Source organism: Oncorhynchus mykiss, chromosome 17 (assembly GCF_013265735.2).
Source record: "Oncorhynchus mykiss isolate Arlee chromosome 17, USDA_OmykA_1.1, whole genome shotgun sequence".
NCBI classification, from domain to species: domain Eukaryota; kingdom Metazoa; phylum Chordata; class Actinopteri; order Salmoniformes; family Salmonidae; genus Oncorhynchus; species Oncorhynchus mykiss.
The window spans coordinates 78,388,545-78,413,937 of NC_048581.1; the positions used below are offsets into that span (position 1 = coordinate 78,388,545).

The following is a 25,393-nucleotide window of genomic DNA, read 5'->3' on the forward strand; positions in this document are numbered from 1 at the left end:
TTTATTAAAGACATGTCCTGTGGGCTCAGTTGGTAGAGCATGGTGTTTACAATGCCAGGGTTGTGGGTTCGATTCCCATGGGGGACCAGTATGAAAAGGTACAACAAATGTATGCACTCATTAGTACTACAGTAAGTCGCTCTGGATGAGAGCATCTGCTAAATTACTAACGTACATATTGCCGACTAGTTAGGTTTGAAATTATTTGAAAAGCGTCTGTTTTCTGGAATATGTGCAGCGCAATTTTCCTTACACTTTCCCCCACGTTGGTCAGCCCCCTAGCAATTCGAGTTCCAGCCAATGAGCTTCAGCCACTAGCCATTTGAGTGACAGCTAGTAAGATCCACACGCAAGCAGACCAAGAGAGAGGCCAATGGTATAGTGCACATATCTACACAGGTTCAGGGACCACTTTTGTCTCGAGTGCTATTTTCAGAACTACTGGCTAAAAAGTATTTTAAAAAGTACGGGAGAATCTCTTTAAGGGTTTGTATATAAGCAGACTAAAGCAGTTACTAACTAACTGTTCATTAGTTTAACATAAACTCCAGTACTGTTATAAAATAGGCCTATCTCATTGGTTTAAACTGAATGATAGTCATTTCGTCGCTTTGCAAAACATAGGCATATTACAATGTCAACCAATGAGTTATGGCTAAAAGCGTCTGCTTAATGGCATATTAGTTATAACGGTTTAACTAAACTAACTTTACAACACCTTTAGAGGGCTGCAACATTGAATTGTAGGATAAAAACCTGGTAAAATTATATAAAGAATTGGTCTTTTTTACAGACACCCTGTAGATAAGTGAAGTTTAAAGAATGGTGAATTTAGCGATCAGACAGACTGGTTTCACTAGTCTAGAATGCGGCATTTCGCCATTTTTAGCCATAGGAAATCTCGGTACTAGAGTAAGGCTAACGAGCTAGCCAAGTCTTTGGGATACCGTTACCTAGCTAGCTAACTAACGTTAGCTACTAGAATTTCTTGTCCAAACGTATGAGTTGCAAAATGTTACACTTTTCTGTGTGTGTGCTATAAACATACAGCATTGCACATGTTTTACAATGCGAGTTGCTTAAAGCATGCACCACATTTTACCTCTTATGTCGATTTCGATGACAAATACGAGCTTTCCTATTTCATTTCCGTCCCTTATGAAGAGTTTTGGGGTGTTTTTCTCACAAATTCTCCAAAATAACCCCGCCTCTTTTCATGGAACAAGAGGAGAGTTTTCCATCTTTTGATTGGTTGAATTGATTAGGATTGGCATAAAATCAAGGAGCGGAGTCAGTTATGCTGAGCCTTTTTGGGGGGAATAAAATAAACAGACAATCAGACGTCATTGAGTTCAAGAATTGACAAGAACATGAAAGACAAACAAAAAAAAAACAGAAAAATGTGTTATGACAGCATAAGAGAATGTGACAATGACACTTACTCAGAATATAATCATTATAATATTGGACTGTAGAAAAGCTTTTCTTATTATTTAGTCATTTCAGAGACTCAATTAACAACATGAAGGGTATTTAAACAAACACTTAATTTAAAATATTTGGTTTTGTTGATATATACAATTTACCAACCAAAATCATGACATTAGTTGCACATTTCAAGAGTTCAGAGTACTGTCTAAAAATGTTATAACATTTAATATCAACAGAGTGACCAGTTTTACTCAGTATGTACTCCTCCATATCGCTGTATGTACAAACAACTATATAAAAAAAAAAAATGTGTCAGCGTTTCAGGTCCATCATTGCAGAACGTACACGTGTCTGTACACAATGTCTGTAAACCTTGAGACCATTGTGTTGGAGGGGTACATATTGTGCAAATTATTTAGGTGCAACTCTCTTATTTTATTAGAAATACAAATGTAAAGGGACAAAGCCAAACCCTTCGCCATTGAATGGCTGATAGTTGTGGATTCGATTATGCTGAGCTTGGGGCAAAGCGTTACATTTTCCATACACTATATGTTTGAATATTCAGTTTTCATTGGCAGATTAAGCGTTTTTTTTTAATCAAAAGCAATCACTTTTGCATGTGAAAACACAGAATCCTACTAATTACTCCACGTGCTTAATTGCGACGCTTTTGTTTTGAGACGATTTCGCCATGGGCTTTGAACCGGGCACCTCACGCCCGGGAGGCAGCCCGCTTCCGAAACCATTGCAAATTTTCACACGGTGCAACACACGGTCCAGATGAATTGAATCCCCTCATTATTATTTGGGCGACGGTCTTGATATATTTGTACCCAATCAGCTTTGTAGTTGTGCGATTATGTTACCCAATGGAATATATTTTTTGTCCTCGAGAGCCAATCGAAATTCGACATAGGGCTGTTTTTAAAAATGTTTCAGGAAGTATTGGTAGCTACCAGGAAGTTGTAAACAATAAATACAACAACGAAGCTAGCTGTACGTTGTACTAAATCTGTGACCGCAACGAATTAACGTTAGTCGTTGAAGAGCAGGTTGAAGATAAATAGAAAATGGCAAGAGCTAATTTGAACATCTGATGGTGCTGTGTTATTATGGTCACTCTCGTGATGTTAGCTTGTGGCTCTGTTTTGACAAGTAGATAGCTACTGTAGATTGCTATCAACCACATTATTCGCTATCAACAAGGATCGATAACTATCTAGCTAAACCTCCAATATAACATTAGACGTGGAAACGTCTAATTTGTGGCTTCTCTTTTATAATTCACCTGCTGCTAACTTCCAGCTAACTGTTGATAGCTAGTCAACGAACTAGCTAGCTATTTAGTAACAATAATAGTGAATAGTTAGTTAGCTAAATAGCGTTTTAAATAACGTTAGCGTCAGATCAGCTACCATTGCTACATTGATCGATCTGTTCTGACGCACATTTCCTCTGGACATCGGGATTCGAAAGCTAGAAGAACAGTATTTAAAGAGCATGTCTACCTCCAACTTCAAAAACAAATGTGTCACTCAAGTGAATTGTATATACTGTGAGAGTCTACTCTGCACAAGAGGAATGAAGGCAGTACTTCTCGCAGACACAGAAATTGAGCTGTTCTCTACTGACATACCGCCCAACAGGTAAGCAATACAACCACTATGTTATGAAATTATCACTGACTGTGTGGAATGAGTTGTGACAAATGAGCTAATGACGGTTATGGTTTATATGAGGATCTCTCATCACTGTCTGTTTTTTGGAGGGGTTCATAACTTCATATGTTGAGTGTTTGTGATACTGTGAGATATAGGAAGTATAATGGATAAATTCTAATCCATTATCTCCCTCTATGGCTAGAATGTGATGGGGTCCCTTTGTTCTTTAACAATCCCCATAACACCCCCCACCCCCTCTTCTAGAAGTGTTGACTTTGTGGCCAGCTGCTACTCTACAGAGAGCTGCAAATGCAAACTGAGAGACATCGCCTGTCTGAAATGGTATGTATGTAGCATTATTGTAAACACAGATTTGTCTACTCACATTACACTAACCAGTTTGCATTCATTATATATGTGCTTTGTGGTTACACAATAGCATTACTAGACAGACAATTGTTGTGGCTGCTTTATTAATATTTACCTTAGAAAATGCAAATGTTAATGTCTGCAAATGTCCATGTCTAGTGTTGTGCTTCAGTTGGAAAGTTGTTCAGCCAGCAGTTTGTCGGGTACAGTGAGGCTTTTGTCAGGACCCTTTTGTATCCCCAGGGCTTCGTTGTTGTACACAGAAACACATCGGTCAGATAACAGACACCTACTGATAGTTAGCACTTTCACAGGTGCTTGCTATAAAACGCTGACATTTTTTTTATCTCTCCCTCCCTCCATATCTCTCTTTCTCCCTCTCCCTTTTTCTCTATCTATGTCCCTCTCACTCTTTACTTCCCCTTCCCCCTCTCCAGTGGTAATTTTGTGGGGTATCACGTGGTAGCCCCATGTAAGCCCTGCCTGCTGTCCTGTAACAATGGCCATTTCTGGATGTTTAACAGTGATGCTGTGTCCACCCTTAACAGATTGGATCCTACAGGTTAGAACTCCAAGCTCACAGACCTCTGGGTAAATCCATTTGAATGTAATCACTTTTTGACAGAACCCCTTTTGATTTGAACAAAACCTTCCATACATAGTTGCCCATTGTAGAATTGCTCATAAAGTGACTTTTTGGACCTGAGCGCCAAACATTCAAGAGATAAAGGTGCTCAAAGTTGACCCAAAAGATAGACGGTTGAGATGGATATAATTTAAAAGCTGACAAACGTGGTTGTCCAACTATTTTTATCATTTCTGGAAAATAGATCATGTTCTGTTTCATCCGATGGCAGACACAACACATAAGCCAAAGATTATGTGAAATAGGCTCTAAGCTACAACATATGCAAAAATTCAAATGCATTTTTAGATAATTGACGTTAAACCTTTAGAAAATAGAAATGTAATAATATAATTTTGTTTTTCAAAAAAATTATATAATAGTTTGACAACACTGCAAACTTTTAAATGATAGCAAACTCAGCCATTTATATTTGTCAGTGATGAAGACATGGATGTCTCATGGTATGGTGTGGTATGCAAAATGGGTCAACTTTGAGCACCTTTATGTCCTGAAAGGTTTTGTTATTGAGGTCCAAAAAGGCACTTTATGACCACTTCTTCCATGGCCAAACATATATGGAAAGTTGATGTTTTTTTATATCAAAAGGGATGCTGTCAAAAAGTGACAGAAATCAAATGGATTTACCCCTCTTACCAATTGATGAACAATAGACTGTATTCCGAGAAGACTGTCCTAAACCATAGTTAGTCAAAGTAATATACATGTAAAGAAGAATTACCCTAAATGCACAGTTTGTGACAAGATACCGATACCCCCTAAGGCTAAGCAACACTGACTGACTGACTGACACAACACATTGCAACATGTGTGGCATTATGTGTTGACTCTTCTGATTGAATTATTGTTTAATTATTTGGAGAGGTCGTGCAAAGCCTGAATGCCAGGCTGTTTCTACTTTAGCCAATTTGTTATTGACTTAGCTTGTCGGCAAGGAAAGACTGTTCCTTAAACTGTCCCTGCACACACAAACGCTGTGTCTTCTGTTGCAGGTTTGAACCTATTGCTGTGGGGAGACCTTCCCGAGCTGGAGGACAGTGAGAACGAGGGATCAGACACCCCATCGGAGGAGGAGTGCATCAGGTAGAGAGCGATGGATGACCGATGGAAGAGAAACAGAAGAGAGGCCTTACCCTGTGACCATATTCCCCCCCCCCCCCCCCCCCCCCCTTCCCAAAAGCACACAATCCCCACGCATTCTACGCATTCACGCATTTCGGTTACGCGTTGGACAAGTAACCGAAAGGTTGCGAGGTCGAATCCTCAAGCCGACAAGGTAAAAATCTGTCGTTCTACCCCTGAACAAGGCAGTTAACCTCCTGTTCCTAGGCTGTCATTGAAAATAAGAATTTGTTCTTAACTGACTTGCCTAGGTAAATAAAGGTAAAAAAATATACAATTCTTAAATCTCTCTCTCGGTTGGGGGGAATCAATGGTAGAACTGGACTGTCGGAACTGCCTTCTCTCTTTAAACTCACCACTGAATCCCCATTCAAACAAACTCATTAGCTTTCGGTTTCACTGGCGGGTGGATGTCTTAACATTTCGCATGGCTGTTTTATACCCTTTGGGTAGCCTATTGCCATTGGACGCTGGATTGAACTTTGTACGTTGTATTTTAGGTTTTCTTCAGTCCTTTGTTAGTGCTTGAACAATCGATTACAATGATGTTGTGTTTAGGTTTTAGAAACTGACATTGTTGACCTTAAGTATTTGCCAGTTATCTTGCATTGGTCTTTCATGAGGAGGGCCAGTGTCACCAACAGATGGTACTAGTACATAAAGTATAGGTACGTGTTTGGTTCTAGGGCTCCTCAGTGATGGGATAGAGGGTACTCAATAAAAATAGAGGAGGCCCAATTACACACATGGCAAAGGAGCTGGAAAGAAAATACATGATCATGAAAGGAAAGTCAATGTCCACTCATTCTTACATTGTTGATATAGTAAAAACATTGCAGCAAAAACAGTGAAAGAAAATGTACCTTATATTCCGAGCAGATATCCTAACCCTGTATGATTCAACGCTGAACTGTTGTGTGCTTGAAAGAGCACAATGAATGAGTATATAGATCTGAGTATACTGTGAATCTGAGTATAGGAGTCACTTGTGGATAGAGCTGACCTTTCCATTGCTGCAGAAGCTTTTGCTTCAGACAACGTTCTAGACTTGTATTCTAATGGCCTTGGATCTGATTTTGTGAAGAACTGTGGGCTCACTGTCATTGTAGTTCATGCTTACCCTCTCACTGGAAGTAAATGTTTCAGCTTTTTTGTGACGCTTCGGTGCCCAGCAAGTACTGTCACAATGAGTAACATATCTTAAAGTAGCATTTAATATACCTCCCAGTTCAAACAGACAAGCTATGCCTGTATTAACAAGGATATGTTGAAGCTCCAATTGAAAAGTATTTGTTTTGTGGTCATAACTGACAGTATGAAAGCTGGACGTACACACCAAATACCTGAGATGGCAGTCACCAATTAAAGATTCCTGTCTGTAGCAATTATTTATTTAAGGTATGTTCTAAGCTCTGGCTAAGTGTATTGCATCTTGTGATATAATATACAAAATTAATAGAAAATTATGATCCAAATCATACAGACCAAATATCTTTAACCACTTATTTTCCTTTTGTTTACAATAGTTGTATTTTATTTACAAAAGCAATGTTTTGTAGTGTGCTGTATTTTTTCTGTTTCTATTTGACATTTCTCTTGCATTTGAGTTTTTTATGTTTGGAGGCTGATACCTTAGTGAAGGTAGCTAGTGATCAGCTGAGAGCTTCCTATGGCATAGACCATAGTTGGGAGATATTCAACCACTATCAAAACAGTGATTTTTTTTTTTTTATATATATATTTTTATCTGACTTTAATATGATTAATTTAAGTAGTGTGGTTTTATGTATCAATTTGTATTTATTTATTAACAAACATATTGCTGTCTTTATACTGATGTTATTTGCCCTGCTGAAAAAATATATTTTGAAATGCCACTGATCCTGAATTGGTCGTTTGAAACATTACTTTTTTTTATGCTTATTGTATTGATAATACACCTTTTCCAAAATATCCATTGTGTTTTGTGAACTTTTTGGTAACCAAAAATCTGCAGCTAACACAGCTAGTGTACTTAAGCAAAGTATATTCCTAACTGTGTATGTGTAATGGCCGTGGAAGTGATGTTGGATGTTTGCTTTGACTGTCTATGTCCTGACCGGTCAGCCGTGGCATCTCTTATTGAGTAGTAAGTAGCACAGGGCTGGCTGCCTGTCCTGCAAAATGCAGCACAGCCAAGGTAAGACTCCATCTGCACTCAGCAAACACCACTGTTTGTGTGTCTGTCTAGGGCACCACAATCCCATCACAATTTTAACCCTGTACTCTAGGACTGACTTTTGAAAAAGAGCAGAATAATTTAAAGTCATACCAAAGGTTTTTATAAATAAAACTAAAGCTAAAGAAATAGCTTTTCTCTACAATTTGTGGTTCTCTAATAGTAAGCATCATCACCCTCCCACTTGTGTAGAGCGATCTCCAGTGGTATGAAAACTGTCAGCAGGTCCCTGTCCCTTCACCGCCCTCTGTGGCCGTTCTCATGTCATCATGTCCTCCTAGAAACGGTTGCTAACAACTCTGGAGAAAGAGTGCAGACAAGCGTGTCGGCATTGAAAGTGGTATCAGTGGCTAATTGCGCGAACTACATTTTTTCAGTTCCTGCAGGTAAGTGACTCACTCTGTAGTGTATTAGTCAATTAGCTTACAACACTTGACATAATTTTGTACTTTTTTGGAAGCTGTAATTAAGTCAGAGATGACCTATTTCTAAACAGGGCTGAGTGTCCAGCTAGCTAGCAAGTGGTGGTGCCACTGTTTTGACATCTAACGTTCGCTAGCTAGCTGCAAATGTTTTGCATATTCCTTTGTGCTTCCTTTTCACATGTGAAATGGTAAATCAGGAGGGATAGAAGAATGCCCTTCCTATCATTGTTTGAAGTAGCTAGGATAACATAGATCTGCCGCAAACAAAGTGCAACCACTGATTTGTCTAGCTAATTGTTTACTGTTCCCAGAGTACAATTTAAACCATGCCTCGAGGAAGATCCGCCACCAGTGTCCACTCTGACAGCAGTGACATGGATATTGATGGAATAGGTATAGTATGTGTTTTGTATGACCAGCATAAGGATTAGCTAATTAATTCACCAACTAACTTGTTCTCAGAAATGTCAACATTAGCATTTGGTGTACTGTGCTCCAGCGGAAACAGAGATGGGAAAACTGCAAAGACAGTTCCGGATCATGGGGGGAGACCGGCTGGCCTACAGCATCCAGTCTCAAGATCACATACGCAGACAGCGGTGAGTCCATCGGTACACCACACATTACCTTCACAGTGTCTGTGTGTGAAATACAATGTTTGAATGTGTATGCTCGGCGTGTCTGTTTTTGTTTGTGTAATATGTAGGCAGGAGATCGAGACGCTTGAGAAGGAACAGGAGGAGCTACAGCGTAGTCTCTGTGTGTCTGAGAGCCTATCTCGGCGGCAGCGGGACAGTGAGGATGCCCAGACCCTGCGCTCCATGCTGGAACAGAGGGACGAGGTGGGGGACGAGGTGGAGAGGGAGAGGCAGAGTCAGGCAGAGCTGGAGCAGGAGGTACAGGAGGTTCACACACACGCACAGCCACACACACACAGAACCTTCACCCCCTTAGTGAGCTGATGTTTCCATGTCTATGTGGTGGGGCTAGATCTCTAGCATGGAGAGAAAGCTGACAGAGCTGAGGAGAGGCGAGGTCACTGCTACTCTCAGCCAAAAATCCCAGTCCCGACAAACTCAGAAGGCCTCACGCACCCTGGAGAACAAACTGGATAGAGTGAGTAGCATGTCTTGTCACATTCAGGCCAACACAGAATTGGATAGCACTGTTAAACCTAGTACCACACAGTACTGTAGTACAGCCTGCTGCCTAATATTGTCAAACACTGTCAATGATCCGTTCTCTGTTTTTATTTTCACATCACTTAGACCTGTCTACTATTACTGTTGCAGGCCATCATTCGCTTCAACGAGCAGCTGACTAAAAACAGCCACCTGAGAGAGGACCTGGAGACTCTGCGTGTGGAGCGGGTCCGGTTCCAGCAGCTCCACCGCAGACTGGACAAGGTCAGGGGTCACACTGAGACCAATCAAAATCTAGGGACAGAGAGAGGTCACATGACTCCAGTTAAACCCTGCTTCCTGTTCTAGGAGCTGCAGGAGATCCGGAAAGACATCGGAGATATGGTCAGCCTCTCCACTGCTGCATATGATGTCAGGTGAGATATGAGAGTTGAATGTGTCTGCCTGCTTAATATGTGTAAGAATCCTTACTTACATATTTCAAGTGGAGGCTACTGTATTTGTTGCAACCAGTTTGTGAGTGTGCGTTTATCTATGGGTTTGCATATGCACTTAGGTTTCGTATGGTAAATATCTATGGCTCGATCTGTCTCTGCCAGGGTGGAGGCCCAGTCTAAGATGATCATGATGAGGGAGAAGGCAGTAAAGGACCTGTCTCAGTACAGCGCTGAAATGAAGGAGCTGGAGAGGGTGATCGCACACGAACGCCGCCTCAAAGAGTTCATGACCACCAAGTGCAGTGAGAGGAGTGGCCAGGATGAGGGGCAAGAACTGGGCCGCAGGCATGGTATGACTGAGCGTTAGAACACACGCACAGTGACTCATGCATGCATGTGACTTGGGGAGTGATATGTGACTTAAGAGTGATAGAAAAATACTAGAATGAAAGTGAGGATAATGATGAAAAAGATGTTACTACAGATGATGAAGATCATGAAGATAATGGTGATGAGTATGATGATGGCTGTGTGTTTCAGCAGCAGAGTTGAAGGAACAGAGGAGGTTGGACTCTGGGGAGGAGTCAGTGGACACACTGGAGGAAGTCTTCCATAGGATCCAGAATATCACAGGAGAGGAAGACCTGGACATGCTGGTCACCAGGTTCATCCAAGGTCAGTCCTGACCTTCACACACACATATTAATACAATGCAAACTCCAAACGCTGTCTGTTATTACCTCTGTGTGCAGTTGATAAGTGTTAATGCTCCTCTGGTGGTTCTATTGCTGTTTAGTCGAGGATCAGAACTTTGCCCTCTTCAACTATGTGAATGAGCAAAACAACGAGGCTGAAGCTTTGAGGGACCAAATTAACCAGGTCAGTATGAGGTTGCTTACCTTGAATGCACAGTTCAGTCCTCCGTGTATTCTGATTGTGTGCACATGCTGTGTGTGCACTTACGTTAGTGATGCGCGGGTTGACTCATAACCTGCAGTCACCTCAGTTATATCTGCAGGGCAGGTGGGTTTAGGGTCATGAAATATTGTGTGAATGAGTGGCGGGTGGGTTGTATAAAGAGAAAACAATGCATAAAAAATGTATTAATTTATAATTCTTGTGCAATTCATATCTATAGGCTACATTGAGGTTTTTCGTTCATCATTTTGATCTGGTGTTAGTGCGTAGCCTAAGCTTCAGGGCCCAACTGTAGCGCGCCAAATACACGGCAATCACCAAATGCTTTCCAGAACTTGGGCAGAAAAGTTCATATCAATCCACTGAGGCAAAAAGGACAATGTCAGAGTTTAATTCAATAAGAGAGAAGCTGCGAAATGGAGAGTTTAAAATCAATAACAGGGAGGGACAGAAAAGTTCTGTAATGTTTGGGAAATATTTGGTGAAAAGATGGAGAGGATGTTAGCAGTGCCGGTCCCTAAACGTCTTTGCTGCGCGAGAGTAGCAGAGTGGAAAGAGAAAAACAGACATTATCCATGTCAACTAGATGGAAGCATTCATTCTATTGATTTGTGATATTATTCCTGCTAACAAGGGGTTATTTAGTCTTCCAGGGAAACAAATAATGACAGAAGAGAAGCTGCATCCCACTGGGCACACTGGTTGAATCAGCGTTGTTTACACGTCATCTCAATGAAATTACGTTGGACCAACGTTGAAAGACGTTGAATTGACATCTGTGCCCAGTGAGATGTACAGTATCTTGTTATAGACAAGTTGAATATCAAATAGCCTACCAAAATGTCTGAAATTATAAGCAGAAACATAGGCCTATCGAAAAAGGCTTTTCACTTTATCACATATAGTCAGGCGGTTGCGGATGGGTTATTAGCAATTACGGGCGGAAGCGGGTGAACAACCAGCTGATCCGCACATTACTAACGTGTGTGTGTGTGTCAGACCCAGAGGGAGATGGAGCAGTTTAATGTGAGGGGGCAGCAGCAGAAGCAGCAGCACCATGCTTTGTTGAGAGACATTGATCAGCAACAGAGAGACACAGAGTCTCAGGCACACGAGAATGAAGTCCTGGCCAGCGCTGTGAGCAAGATCCTGGACCAGATAAAGACGGGTACTCTAAACCTCTTTCTCTCTCTCTGTCTGTCTCGGTCTCTCTCTCGGTCTCTCTCTTTCTTTCTCTCTTGGTCTCTCTCGTTCTCTCTGTGTGTCTCTCTTTCTCTCTGTGTCTCTCTCTGTGTCTCTCTTTGTGTCTCTCTCGCTCTCGGTCTCTCGTTCTCTCTGTGTGTCTCTCTCTGTGTCTCTCTCTCTCTCTGTGTCTCTCTGTGTTTCTCTCCTTGTGTCTTTCTCCTGTCACTCTCTTTGTCTCTCTCTCTCTTGCTCGCTCGCTCACACACACACACGTACACACGTACACACGTACAGAGCTAAACATACTTACTTTGATACATTACATGTTAGATTTACAGAGTGTACAAAACATTAAGAACACCTGTTCTTTCCATGACATAGACTGAATAGGTGAAAGCTATGATTCCTTATTGATGTCACCTGTTAAATCCACTTCAGTCAGTGTAGATGAAGGGGAGCAGACAGGTTAAAGAATGATTTTTAAGTCATGAGACATGGCTTGTGTATGTGTGCCATTCAGAGGGTGAATGGGCAAAATATTAAGGTGCCTTTGAACGGGATATGGTAGTAAGTGCCAGGTACGGGGGTTTGTGTCAAGAACGACAACGCTGCTGGGTTTTTCACGCTCAACAGTTTCCTGTGTGTATCAAGAATGGTCCACCACCCAAAGGACATCAAGCCAACTTCACACAACTGTGGGAAGCATTGGAGTCAACATGGGCCAGCATCACGGTGGAATGCTTGTAACACCTTGTAGAGTCCATGCCCCTGACTAATTGAGTCTGTTCTCAATATTAGGAAGATGTTCCTAGTGTTTGATATACTCACTGTATATGATGAAAGGAAAAATTGGCCTTTATACTGAAGTCATAATGTTCTATGTTTGCCTGACTGTTTGTGATGGGATAGGAGTGAACAGTGTGTTCCATAAGATGGACTGTGATCGCTCAGTGGTGGAGGACTTGCTGGGCTCGTCCTCTGGCATCCGGGAGAACAACATCATGACCTACCTGGGTCTGGTGGAACAGAGGACCAACCAGCTGCTCACCATGCAGGCCTTCCTCAACTCCAGGGTAACTAACATGCACACCCAGAATCACTCCTATTGGCCCATATCAGTCTAGCTTGGACCCAGATCTGTTGGCAGGACGGCACAAACAGATCTGGGATCAGTCTACTATCGATCTGTATGTGCACGCATATCACAGGCTGTACCATGTATGTATCCCTCTCTCTGTTTCTCACAGGATCTCGATAAGGAGTATGACCCAAAAGACCTTGCCCGATTTCTACTTGGTCAGAACCCTGAGGTTCCCAGACAAAATATCATCATACAGCCTCCTGTCACTGGGTTGGTACTTTTGTGTAATGATTTGAGCTTATTTACCCTGTGTGGCTGTGTCTTACCTGGTGTGTGTGATTGTGCTCCTCAGGGATGACTATGACACAGAGGAGTCTCCTCTCACTGATGAGGAAGAGCGGCCTCTCTCCCAGGGAGAACTACGCCAGAGAATCATGAAAGGGGTGAGCTATGACAAATATTCACATTCACTTACACCTTAAAACACAGACTTCCTTTACATATCCTTGTACTACAGGATGTTTTTTGTGCAAAATATTTTCTTACTGTTTTCTTTCATCTTGATCACCTACGTAACTAATAAGGCTGTCAGTGAAGTTGAAACCATTATGACGTAATGCACTGTACTTTCAACATCAATGCTTTCTCCTATGTGCCTGTTATATGTACATTTTACACAGGTCCTGCTAAAGGAGGGATCAATTCGTCACGCAGGACCAAGGAGAAAGATGAGTGTTCCGTCCAACAGCCATCGGCGCTCCCTAGAGGCCTGAGAGGAGCGGCACACAAGGAGACAGATATATCCAGACAGTTTTGACTAGAAGAGATAAAGCTTGGTCAAAATGTACGCAGCAGTTTAGGATAATTAATGTAGCAGTTTAGGAGAATTAATGCAGGAGTTTAGGATAATTAATGTAGCAGTTTAGGAGAATTAATGCAGGAGTTTAGGAGAATTAATGTAGCAGGTTAGGATAATTAATGTAGCAATGTAGCAGGTTAGGATAATTAATGTAGCAGGTTAGGCGAATTAACGTAACAGGTTAGAACAATTAGGTTAAGGTTAGGATAAGGGTTAGTATTAGGATTAGCCAAAAAATAAATACACTTTTGATGTCAATTTGACAAAAGCTATATCCCATCTAGATTTGACCTTTCTAGCCACCCCCACCCGATGAAGGACCTCATCCTAGGAAGAATAGCAGATTTTGTTATCTAGTGTTATCACCTGAATTTCAACCATGATCAAATGACCAAATGTCACCATTTTAGTTATGATTTAATATATGGTAGATAGTATTACTTGTGCTTCTATATCTCATTTTTAATAATATGATGCTGCATCATCATGGTTTGTTACAATATAAGTGTGATTTGTTTAGCTTGAACTAATTAGGTTAGGAGATATAAAGACTTCTCTCAGTCTGGCAGCCAGCTGGTCTTTTGATGTGTCATATGCCATCTGGCTTTGATTATTCAAGTTTGGTCTCAATACATCCCCTGCTGCCCTGCTCTCAGATGCTGTAGTGCTCCAACTGAACACAAGGGGGCACTGCTTTTCCAATCATTGTAGGTTCATTGAAACTTGTTTTACCATTTTCATATCTACAAGTTTGGTCATCAATATTTGCAGGATATGTTGTCTCCCTTTTTCAAATAGATTAGGAACTATATATAACACTTTGTTTTAATCTTTATATTTAGACGCCATGTACTCTCCGCTGCAGCCACTTAATCCATACAATAGGACAATTAGGAAAGGAATAGATTTATTTTAAGAAACTTTTTGTCTGAGGTTATCCAACATAATCAAGAGTCAACAAAGAGTGTTACTTTAGTTTGGCTTTCTTTGAAAGGGCTCCATGGAATGGTCTCACATGGATTACACACAATTACATTTTTTTTAAAATTATTTTACCTTTATTTAACTAGGCAAGTCAGTAAAGAACAAATTCTTATTTTCAATGACGGCCTAGGAACAGTGGGTTAACTGCCTGTTCAGAGGCAGAACAAAATATTTGTACCTTGTCAGCTCGGGGGTTTGAACTTGCAACCTTCTGGTTACTAGTTCAATGCTCTAACCACTAGGCTACCTTGCCGCACCATGCTGACCAGACCGCTCGCATGCGTCCGCCATCGCACGCATGCTGATTTTGTTCACCCACACCAGACGCGATCAGGACAAGCAGGTTGAAATATCAAAATGAACTCTGAACCAACTATATTCATTTGGGGACAGGTTGAAAAGCAATAGACATTTATGGCAAATTAGCTATCTAGCTTGCGGTTGCTAGCTAATTTGTCCTGGGATATAAACATTGGGTGTTAATTTTACTGAATTACACAAGGTCCTCTACTAGACAATTAATCCACAGGTAAAAGGGTAAACCGAGTTAGCTTTTAGTAATCTCTCCTCTTTCAGGCTCCTCTTTTTCTTTGGACTTTATATGGCGGTTGGCAACCAACTTTAAGGTGCATTACCACCACCAACTGGACTGGAGTGTGGACCTCAGTTCGTCTTTCAATTACCCATGTGGGTACATGCTCCTAAAAACCAATGAGGAAATGAGACAGGCGGGACATGCAGCGCGTCAAGCCTCACAAATAGAACCGAGTTCTATTTTAGTGCCTGGCTACGCAGACCAGTGTGGGTGCAATAATTGAATAACATGTAACTGTACATTTATTTTGCAACACGAACGGTGTGGTCAGCATGTTACAGTGGGGCAAAAAAGTATTTAGTCAGCCACCAATTGTGCAAGTTCTCCCACTTAAAAAGATGAGAGGCCTGTAATTTTCATCATAGGTACACTTCAACTATGACAGACAAAATGAGGGAAAAAAATCCAGAAAATCACATTGTAGGATTTTTAATGAATTTATTTGCAAATTATGGTGGAAAATAAGTATTTGGTCACCTACAAATAAGCAAGATTTCTGGCTCTCACAGACCTGTAACTTCTTCTTTAAGAGGCTCCTCTGTCCTCCACTCGTTACCTGTATTAATGGCACCTGTTTGAACTTGTTATCAGTATAAAAGACACCTGTCCACAACCTCAAACAGTCACACTTCAAACTCCACTATGGCCAAGACCAAAGAGCTGTCAAAGGACACCAGAAACAAAATTGTAGACCTGCACCAGGCTGAGAAGAGTGAATCTGCAATAGGTAAGCAGCTTGGTTTGAAGAAATCAACTGTGGGAGCAATTATTGGGAAATGGAAGACATACAAGACCACTGATAATCTCCCTCGATCTGGGGCTCCACGCAAGATCTCACCCCGTGGGGTCAAAATGATCACAAGAACGATGGGCAAAAATCCCAGAACCACACGGGGGGACCAAGTGAATGACCTGCAGAGAGCTGGGACCAAAGTAACAAAGCCTACCATCAGTAACACACTACGCCGCCAGGGACTCATCCTGCAGTGCCAGACGTGTCCTCCTGCTTAAGCCAGTACATGTCCAGGCCCGTCTGAAGTTTGCTGGAGAGCATTTGGATGATCCAGAAGAAGATTGGGAGAATGTCATATGGTCAGATGAAACCAAAATATAACTTTTTGGTAAAAACTCAACTCGTGTTCGGAGGACAAAGAATGCTGAGTTGCATCCAAAAAACACCATACCTACTGTGAAGCATGGGGGTGGAAACATCATGCTTTGGGGCTGTTTTTCTGCAAAGGGACCAGGACGACTGATCCGTGTAAAGGAAAGAATGAATGGGGCCATGTATCGTGAGATTTTGAGTGAAAACCTCCTTCCATCAGCAAGGGCATTGAAGATTAAACGTGGCTGGGTCTTTCAGCATGACAATGATCCCAAACACACCGCCTGGGCAATGAAGGAGTGGCTTCGTAAGAAGCATTTCAAGGTCCTGGAGTGGCCTAGCCAGTCTCCAGATCTCAACCCCATAAAAAATCTTTGGAGGGAGTTGAAAGTCCGTGTTGCCCAGCAACAGCCCCAAAACATCACTGCTCTAGAGGTGATGAAGGAATTGGCCAAAATACCAGCAACAGTGTGTGGAAACCTTGTGAAGACTTACAGAAAATGTTTGACCTCTGTCATTGCCAACAAAGGGTATATAACAAAGTATTGAGATAAACGTTTGTTATTGACCAAATACTTATTTTCCACCATAATTTGCAAATAAATTCATTAAAAATCCTACAATGTGATTTTCTGGATTTTTTTTTTCATTTTGTCTGTCATTTACCACATAGATATCTTATGTATACCACCTTACAACACAAATGATTGGCTCAAACACATTAAGAAGGAAATAAATTCCACGTTAACTTTTAACAAGGCACACCTGTTAATTGAAATGCATTCCAGATGACTACCTCATGAAGCTGGTTGAGAGAATGCCAAGAGTTTGCAAAGCTGTCGCCAAGGCAAAGGGTGGCTGCTTTGAAGAATCTCAAATATAAAATATATTTTGGTTAAACACTTTTTTGGTTACTACATGATTCCATATGTGTTATTTCATAATTTTGATGTATTCACTATTATTCTACAATGTAGAAAATAGTACACATTAAGAAAAAACCTTGAATGAGTAGCTGTGTCCAATCTTTTGACTGCTACTGTATATCTATCACTGGAGTGAGTGTGGTTTTATGTGCATGATTCCATATGGAGAGATTGGACAGCACTTTGTAAGGAAGGGAGACTGTTACACAATTAGCATTTATGACTTGGTTTGCACAAAATAATCCACTCTGAAGCTCCACTGTGTGACTATGAAAACAGATTATCAAAGTTAAAAGAGGAGCTATGAAAAAAAGGGAGGGCAAGAGAGATGAGATGGAAGCGGTTGTTTGCTTTGAAATCCATCTCTTACTGAGCCCCCTCCACTCCCAACTAAATTCTCTGTGCGCATGGCTCGCTTCATTGCCATAGAAACCTTCCCTTTAATAACAACGGAACCTAATTTCCTCCTCCTGACAAATGCTCCAGAGGGGTATCCCACAAAGCAGGATTAATGAATTAGGCAGCTAACTCTGATAAACATCTACAAATAACTATTGATTTTCTAGTTCAACAAGAAAGCTATACTTGGATACGTGTTTTTGGTTGTTGGGTCAATTAGACCATTCCCATTTCAAGGTTATCTTTTTTTTTTTTTTAAATATGTTTTTTCTAAATATTTCAGCAAGCTGGCTAACTCATTGATCCTGCTTTGTAGTATTCCCCTCTGATCGCCCTAGGACACCACCTGCACCAGCCAGTCCCAAGGCCCACTTCCTACTCTCTACACCCTACCTACCAGCAGGCCCCCACCGCACTCTCTACGCCCTACCTACCAGCAGGTCCCCACCGCACTCTCTACACCCTACCTACCAGCAGGCCCCCACCGCACTCTCTACGCCCTACCTACCAGCAGGCCCCCACCGCACTCTCTACGCCCTACCTACCAGCAGGTCCCCACCGCACTCTCTACACCCTACCTACCAGCAGGCCCCCACCGCACTCTCTACGCCCTACCTACCAGCAGGCCCCCACGCACTCTCTACGCCCTACCTACCAGCAGGCCCCCACCGCACTCTCTACGCCCTACCTACCAGCAGGCCACCACCGCACTCTCTACGCCCTACCTATCAGCAGGCCAACACCACACTCTCTACGCCCTACCTACCAGCAGGCCCCCACCGCACTCTCTACACCCTACCTACCAGCAGGCCCCCACCGCACTCCCTATGCCCTACCCACCAGCAGGCCCCCACCGCACTCTCTACACCCTACCTACCAGCAGGCCCCCACCGCACTCTCTACACCCTACCTACCAGCAAGCCACCACCACACTCCCTACTCTTCCTCTTATCTTTTCACCATTTTCCCCTTCCCTATTTTCCTTATGTTATTCCTCTCATGCTCTTTCCATTTACTTCTCTACCTTCTGCCCCACTAACTTTTTTTGTGGTATCCTCTGGTTTAAGCTATTTTTCTTACCCTTCATACTTTTTGGGGTTATTTTAGTTCACATCAAAGATTGCGATTAGTCTCAGTTAAGACATAAAGCAGCTAGTTGGGACTTTCTGAGAAACATTTATACACTCACCAGACCCACATCTAAACACACACACACACTATTTATTTATCCCCCTCTCTCTCTTATCTAAGCTTTCCAAACTGGCTTGTATCCTGTTAATTTGTTACTTTTCTATCTCACCTCCTCTATTCCCTTATCGTCTGTTACAGTCAATGTCCCTTATTGTCTGTTAGTCAATGTCCCTTATCGTCTGTTACAGTCAATGTCCCTTATCGTCTGTTACAGTCAATGTCCCTTATTGTCTGTTACAGTCAATGTCCCTTATCGTCTGTTACAGTCAATGTCCCTTATCGTCTGTTACAGTCAATGTCCCTTATCGTCTGTTACAGTCAATGTCCCTTATCGTCTGTTACAGTCAATGTCCCTTATCGTCTGTTAGTCAATGTCCCTTATCGTCTGTTACAGTCAATGTCCCTTATCGTCTGTTACAGTCAATGTCCCTTATCGTCTGTTACAGTCAATGTCCCTTATCGTCTGTTACAGTCAATGTCCCTTATCGTCTGTTAGTCAATGTCCCTTATCGTCTGTTACAGTCAATGTCCCTTATCGTCTGTTACAGTCAATGTCCCTTATCGTCTGTTACAGTCAATGTCCCTTATCGTCTGTTACAGTCAATGTCCCTTATCGTCTGTTACAGTCAATGCCCCTTATCGTCTGTTACAGTCAATGTCCCTTATCGTCTGTTAGTCAATGTCCCTTATCGTCTGTTAGTCAATGTCCCTTATCGTCTGTTACAGTCGATGTCCCTTATCGTCTGTTAATGTTGATGTTCCTTATTGTCTGTTAGTCAATGTCCTGTTTTCTACTTGTTTGGTTCTCTTGTCACAGTAGGTCTAGTCAAAATGGCACATTTCTTTACATAATACTTGCATGCAATTTGTCTTTACTTTCCAAATACATTTCGCTAAGTGTATGCTACAACATCTTTTCATCTCACCTGGTAGGATTCAGTGTTTGTATCGCATGTTAACAACAAGAGAGTACAATAGCTTTTTATTGCTCAGATAAACCACCTCCCTTCACAAAAAAAAGAAAGATTGAGAGACCATTTATTTACAACAACTCTGTGATCTGCACTCTCCACCAGTACCTTAAAAGACTCTCAGCCTTTTCCCTTTTCCATCGCTCTCTCTTTCCTTCTCAGTTTGTTTATTTGGGCATTGTGCCAGGTATTTCCCTAGTCTGCCTGCTGCTCCAGAATGCTACCTCCCCCTTAAGAGCCCAGAGCCCTCCCCTCTCCCCCTCCAATTCACCTACCAGTATGTGTTGCCAGGCAACCAGCCGACCAAGAGGTCTGGAGCAGTCACTCTCGCTGACCAATCAGGTTGCAGTGTTTATTTTCAAATAGTTGATTGAACGTTGTCCACAAGCACTGTGTCTTCAGATACCATTTTATTAATGTTCTGTTCAAAGTTTTATCCTCACACTGAAGGGTCAGTTTTCCAGGCTTTCTGTATTTTTGTGGGGATTTTGTGATTACCGCTATCTATCCTTGTTCCACCCTTCATAGACTAAGAAGCACATACAGGCAGTCTACCACTGAGCGGCAGCACTAGCTTACAGCTGCACAGGTCACAGGTCACAAGAAAGAAAGGCTGCCGGGTAGCAGTTGCTAAGCAATCTAGCTCGTTTACCTGTGGCTCATTTGTGACCGACTTTGTGATTGACACAGATGTCCGGTAATGTGATTAAACGTTATGTCATTATCAATGCCACTGTTCTGAGTACACTAAAGTCATGATAGTCATCACTTTTCAGTAGTACATGTTCTAAATGAAAAAGCAAGCAATGTTCATATGGTCTCTTGTATAGTGGTGTTCCATCTGCCTATGAGAGGGCGTACATTCATTAAATACTTGTGTGCTCTGGTAGACTTAAAAACCCTCAGTTTGTGGTAAATGTGAGCGGTTGAAATGACAGTCGGCTGGAAACAGATAAAGCCCTGGGTTAGGTTAAACATTAGTCTTGATCAGCCTTCTGAGTTTCAGTTCACTTCATTCTGCCGTGTACAGGAAGTTTCCTCATGAATGATTACAGCTGCCCTCCATTTCACAGGCTGCTAAGGGGGTCTCCATTTTGTGTGTCTGAGGAGCCATGTAATTCCCCTGAGCCCCAACTTGTTTATTTCACCATGTGCATTGGAGACCACTGCTTTGTATGAAGGATCTGTATCCCCAGTTAGTACAGATCCAAAGTGTATTCTCTTATTCCTCCTTGCATGGGTCCTTTTATTCCACTTGAGCCTCCCTATCTCTCGGCCAGCCCTGCTCCTTCCTCTATAATTTCTTCGTGCCCTCTCCTCTCGGCACCCATCAGTCCCTCCCCCACCCTATCCTCTGTCCCTCCTCTTCTCTGCTCTCTGCTTGCTGTGCAGATGGTTCTTTGTTGGTGCTTCATAATAGGGCTGAGGTCAGTGTGGCCTAACATTAACACATGCATACTACTCTGTAGTACACCATCATTTCCCCTTCTATGTTTGCTTATCTACAATGTCTCCGAAACTACAGCGCCACCAACGTTTTAGAATAAACAGAATGTCAGTCTCTCCCTACCTTGGTGATGAGGAAGTAGCCTTATAAACCCTAGATAAAGCTCTAGCCAGTAGTCACCCCACATTTAAACTGTAATGGCTGTGACTAAAAGGAAGATCATGTCTGAGTTACCAACAGTCACAATTGACCTATTACATCAAAAGCTAGTCTAATTTAGACGAGTCGACACATTTCAATCTAGACATGGTAATAGGGGATCTGATCTTCTGGAGAAGGAGATGCGAATGAACCATCTGCCTCACCATTGGTCATAAGAGCCACCATTATTGAGCCAGTAGCCACTCATTCATAGTTCAACATTATCCTGATTGAGAGAACAAATGGGAGAGTTATTTGCATTTTGCACATAGTAAAAATCTGTTCTGATTAAAAAAGTCAAAAATACATTTGAGAGCAAACATCATCCATGGTTTCATTTTTTTTTTTTTTTTAGCTTTACAAAAGAACTCTCAAGGTTTGATTTATGAATGTAGTTGTAGGTTCTGAGGAAAAGGGAGGTGAGGTGGTCCACCAATGAGATGTCTCTGGGCAGCGATTACACAGACCAATAGGCCTCAGTAAAGTGCAGGTAGAGTGAAGGCGGGAAAGCTAAAGGGAGGAGTGCTTAGGAGCAACTCTGAATTAGTGGAAATTTCCACTTTCCTTGCAAGACAGGGATGTGGGTGGAGCTTGAGATGGAATAAGGTGGTGTTGTACATACACAGGGCACATGGAGTCATTCCCAGTTCTCCTTACTTTAGCCATTAACCTTTTTCTCTACCACAATCTGTGTAATAAATCTCACTTTATCTATGTATAGGCTACTCCTCCTACCTGCACTTGGGGAGCGTGACAAAACACCAAGAATAGAGTACTATAAAAAATAACGCTCAGCAGGTAGGCCTATTGGGTTGAAGTATGTTTTGTTTCTCTCCTTGCTCTTCCATCCAGTACTTTTGCCTCTCATTTACCTTTTCTGTCTCATTACAACTATTTTAGTAATAGCCTAAATAAAAGGCGGCATCCATTCTGCAAACTGGTCCACGCAGTACCTGTACTTGTCATTTCGTTCCTCTATCCTTTAATGCTAATTTGACAAAACGAGAGATTTAAATTGATTACATGCTTCAATGTACCTGACACCTTTTAAATAACCAGGACACCTCCATGTAAGGGCCAAAGGGACACATTCCAGGAGGTAGTCAGCCATGAGGTTTTGTATGTTTACAGCCTTAAAGGGAAATGTAAAAAAATATATATAAAAAATCAACTTCATATTCACCATCTCCAGCACCACCCCAAGATCAGTATATGTGAAAGTGGCACGATTCTATGTTTTGTGGAAAAAATAGATAGAGGAAGATAAGCGTTTCCAATGACATCATCGGTGTGCATCATGATTTTATCCAATTATGAGTAGGCATTGCCTACTAATTGCCTATTAATTGTATACTAATTGGTGATGAGGTCACTGGAAACACTAACTTTTTCTATCTTTTTTACTACAAAACACAGAAAAGCCCCATTTTCACATATGTTGATGTTGGGCTGGTGCTGGAGATGCTGGAAATTAAGTTGAACAATTTTGAAATTTTTCTTTAAAGGAATCCGAGAATACATCATGCAAGACAAATAACGTTGGTGAAGGTAGCAATCATAGGTCTTTTCATTATTGGACTGGCAGTGGTTCCGGATTTTCTGGAAACCTGGTTTGCCGTTGCTAAAGATAGAGATTTCTGCGCATGTGAATGATTTTTAGCTGCTGGCCAGTGCCCATTCCACTGCCTACGTAGCTGCTGCTCAGTGCTCCGCTGCCACTTCCCTTTCCTTGATCAGTGATGATTATTGCATGTATTCATGGAACTGTGTATGACCAACACCACTGTTGCCACTGATAGCAGAGACTGAGGGGTCCCCGCTGGCACATCCATTGTCTCTGAAATATTGAGGTTCTGTACACTCTGTCACAATATAGAAGTTAACTTATATGTTCCTGATTCTCTATTGGATTTGCCTGGGATCCCTAGAAAGCCGTTCAGAGTGTATGGGACACCGCTGTTCAGAAGAATAGAGCCCAGTTAGCCCCCACCAATTCTTCCAATTATGGGGACCATTCCCCCTCCTAATCCTGATCTCTGCTCTTTGATGCCCCCACCCCTGCTCTCCCTTCAAGCACCGACATTCCATGGATCAGGTTACAGTCTTTTGTCTTCCTGTTATTCAGGTGTGATTGCGAGTAACTCTTCTTTGTGTTTATTCAGATTTTTGTGAAAATCTGAAGAAAGTTGTGGTGGAGGGGATCCTTGTTGGCCAACCACTCACTTTTGCCTCTCATTCTAAAACTAAAGATCAACTTCTTGAGCACAAAGACTATGTGCTCTCTGGTCCAGATGGTTATAAAGATTATCTGTGGCACTGCATCAGTTCATAAATAATGTTCCATTATAGCTTTCCAAGTTGAGTAGCAACTGTGAAGAAAATACCCTCACTGTGTCAGAGTATGAAATGGAATACTGCCCATGATTATGAGACCTTCTCCTGCAAACCTAAAATGATGACAGCTCTCACAACAGTAAACAGCATACAGATGTTGCTCTCACTCTCTCTTCAGTCTCTGCTTGAACTCAGTCTTTTTAAGTGAACCTCTACCTCTTGTAACCTACAGGGACCAGCAGGAGGACATTTCTGGAAGAGGTCCAGTATCTATGGAAACAAGTTGAGGTGGTCTGCATACAAAAGAGAGAAAAAAATGACAGGAAATGATATCACAAACACTCCCCCTCTCTGATTGCAGGGACTGACTGCTTTTATTAGGCAGTTAGACTGCTTCTTTTCTGAATCCAGACTACTCCTGTGAAGAGACACTAACACACACTTTCTAAAACACACACACGTTATTCTTAGTAATGTAATGTAGTATTATAATATTGTAATGTAATGAGGGAGCAATGTAGATGTGTATAATGCACACTGTTTTGTTTAATGTAATGTTTTTATCTCTGAACCCCCAGGAAGAGTAGCTGCTGCCTTGGCAACAGCTAATGGGGATTCTAATAAACTACTAAATACACACAGAGTGGGATGGTTAGATTGCAGATGTCTGTTTCAGTGTTCTGTGGTCTCCACATGGTCTTCATTTCTAAAATGAAAGGAGCACTGGAACTATGTCAGCCTTCATTGAATGCATTTCCTTTGCTATCTTCAATTGATAAAAAAAAAAATGTTCATGTTTATCAGTGCATTGATGATCAAGAAATATTGGGAAGTATTTGATTAAAATATTAGTGTTAGTATTTACCAGTTAATTACTATGTAATTTATTTATGTTGGACTCAATATTTGTTCTCTTATATTTGTTCCCAGACACAAACCCCAATGGACTGAGATAACCCAGCATCACTCTGACACAGCCCGTTGATCTCTCCATGTAATTATAGCTGCTTGACACCAGTCATAATTACATTTTAGTCAAATGTGGGATTTATGACTGAATGAGCACTCTGAGGCTAAATCAAATTAAGCTTTTGTACGCTAGTGAACCAGCCAGCCAGGCTATTTTACTCTTGAGAGTGCCCTAAAAATAAAGCCTGGGCCTTCATTTAACAATTGTTTGATATTGTTAATATCAAGAGTGCACATGCATGAATCCCTATAATTTATACCTGAGAATAGGAATATCCAAGCTATGGATATGAAAGATGTAGTAGTGTCAGAAAAAATCAAAAATAATCTCAGAAATTGTTGCTCTTGTTACTGTTACTATATCATTTTAAAGGTTGTTTCAGTCTAATACAAAATAGGGATGTCCAAGCACATTAATATTTTGGAACAAAAATACTCCCCATTTTGGACCACCAAATCAAAGTTTATTGGTCGCAGGTGCAGCAAAACCCTGTTATCAAATTTGAGGAATTCGCCATCGCATTAGATTCCAATTAAAGGAGGCCATCTCTCAAATATATTGTGTGTACCTGAAGAGAAGCAAATTAAAATACACAGACTTTGACACGAGCTGTTGCAACACAATTAACACAATGTTAATAATCCCCGACTTTTTGTGGGCTGTTAAGCATGTTCAGTGGGATGGCTCTGGGCCTGTGATGCCATGTGTAGCCACTCCCAGTGAGATGAGTGAGAAACAGAACAGAAGAACTGGGCTCACCTTAAATGACCCTG

General features: G+C 41.6%; 3 protein-coding genes across 7 annotated transcripts in view; 2 read left to right on the forward strand and 1 right to left on the reverse strand.

The window, feature by feature from the left end:
• LOC110494620 (SLIT-ROBO Rho GTPase-activating protein 2) overlaps positions 1 to 1,305 on the reverse strand; it is a 172,019-nt gene extending 170,714 nt beyond the window's left edge. For all 3 annotated transcript variants that reach the window (XM_036950727.1, XM_036950728.1, XM_036950726.1), the window contains exon 1: positions 1,103 to 1,305. The gene's annotated coding sequence lies outside the window, so the exon portion shown is untranslated. The remainder of the gene's footprint in view (positions 1 to 1,102) is intronic.
• Positions 1,306 to 2,360: 1,055 nt separating this feature from the next.
• On the forward strand, positions 2,361 to 7,185 carry LOC110494621 (protein FAM72A). Its single transcript, XM_021569847.2, has 4 exons — positions 2,361 to 3,080; positions 3,360 to 3,437; positions 3,902 to 4,026; positions 5,103 to 7,185. The coding sequence occupies exons 1-4, from the start codon at positions 2,935 to 2,937 to the stop codon at positions 5,195 to 5,197; spliced, it is 444 nt and encodes a 147-aa protein (XP_021425522.1). The 5' UTR covers positions 2,361 to 2,934; the 3' UTR covers positions 5,198 to 7,185.
• A 506-nt stretch (positions 7,186 to 7,691) lies between these two features.
• Positions 7,692 to 24,289, forward strand: odad1 (outer dynein arm docking complex subunit 1). 3 transcript variants are annotated; one of them, XR_002469296.2, is made up of 16 exons: positions 7,692 to 7,836; positions 8,187 to 8,268; positions 8,375 to 8,474; positions 8,582 to 8,771; positions 8,866 to 8,991; positions 9,168 to 9,281; positions 9,366 to 9,433; positions 9,617 to 9,804; positions 9,995 to 10,129; positions 10,251 to 10,333; positions 11,372 to 11,540; positions 12,467 to 12,630; positions 12,805 to 12,908; positions 12,991 to 13,081; positions 13,319 to 13,482; positions 23,883 to 24,289. XR_002469296.2 is itself a non-coding variant. In XM_021569848.2 (15 exons), exons 2-15 carry the CDS (start codon positions 8,202 to 8,204, stop codon positions 13,409 to 13,411), a joined length of 1,692 nt encoding a protein of 563 aa, XP_021425523.2. In that variant the 5' UTR covers positions 7,692 to 7,836; positions 8,187 to 8,201; the 3' UTR covers positions 13,412 to 14,620. The 3 variants fall into 3 exon arrangements, 2 of the variants coding, with proteins under 2 accessions (XP_021425523.2, XP_021425525.2); XM_021569848.2 differs by lacking the exon at positions 23,883 to 24,289 and having other exon boundaries at positions 13,319 to 14,620; XM_021569850.2 differs by lacking the exon at positions 23,883 to 24,289 and having other exon boundaries at positions 9,998 to 10,129; positions 13,319 to 14,620.
• Positions 24,290 to 25,393: the final 1,104 nt, after the last annotated feature.

Bases quoted from the DNA above. Each gene is read 5' to 3' on its own strand.
- LOC110494621 (XM_021569847.2), top strand. From the start codon at position 2,935: ATGTCTACCTCCAACTTCAAAAACAAATGTGTCACTCAAGTGAATTGT. The intron at 3,438-3,901 runs GTATGTATGTAG...CCCCCTCTCCAG, and splicing joins GACATCGCCTGTCTGAAATG to TGGTAATTTTGTGGGGTATC. The intron at 4,027-5,102 runs GTTAGAACTCCA...CTTCTGTTGCAG, and splicing joins TAACAGATTGGATCCTACAG to GTTTGAACCTATTGCTGTGG.
- odad1 (XM_021569848.2), top strand. From the start codon at position 8,202: ATGCCTCGAGGAAGATCCGCCACCAGTGTCCACTCTGACAGCAGTGAC. The intron at 8,772-8,865 runs GTACAGGAGGTT...TGGTGGGGCTAG, and splicing joins AGGCAGAGCTGGAGCAGGAG to ATCTCTAGCATGGAGAGAAA. The intron at 9,282-9,365 runs GTCAGGGGTCAC...TTCCTGTTCTAG, and splicing joins TCCACCGCAGACTGGACAAG to GAGCTGCAGGAGATCCGGAA.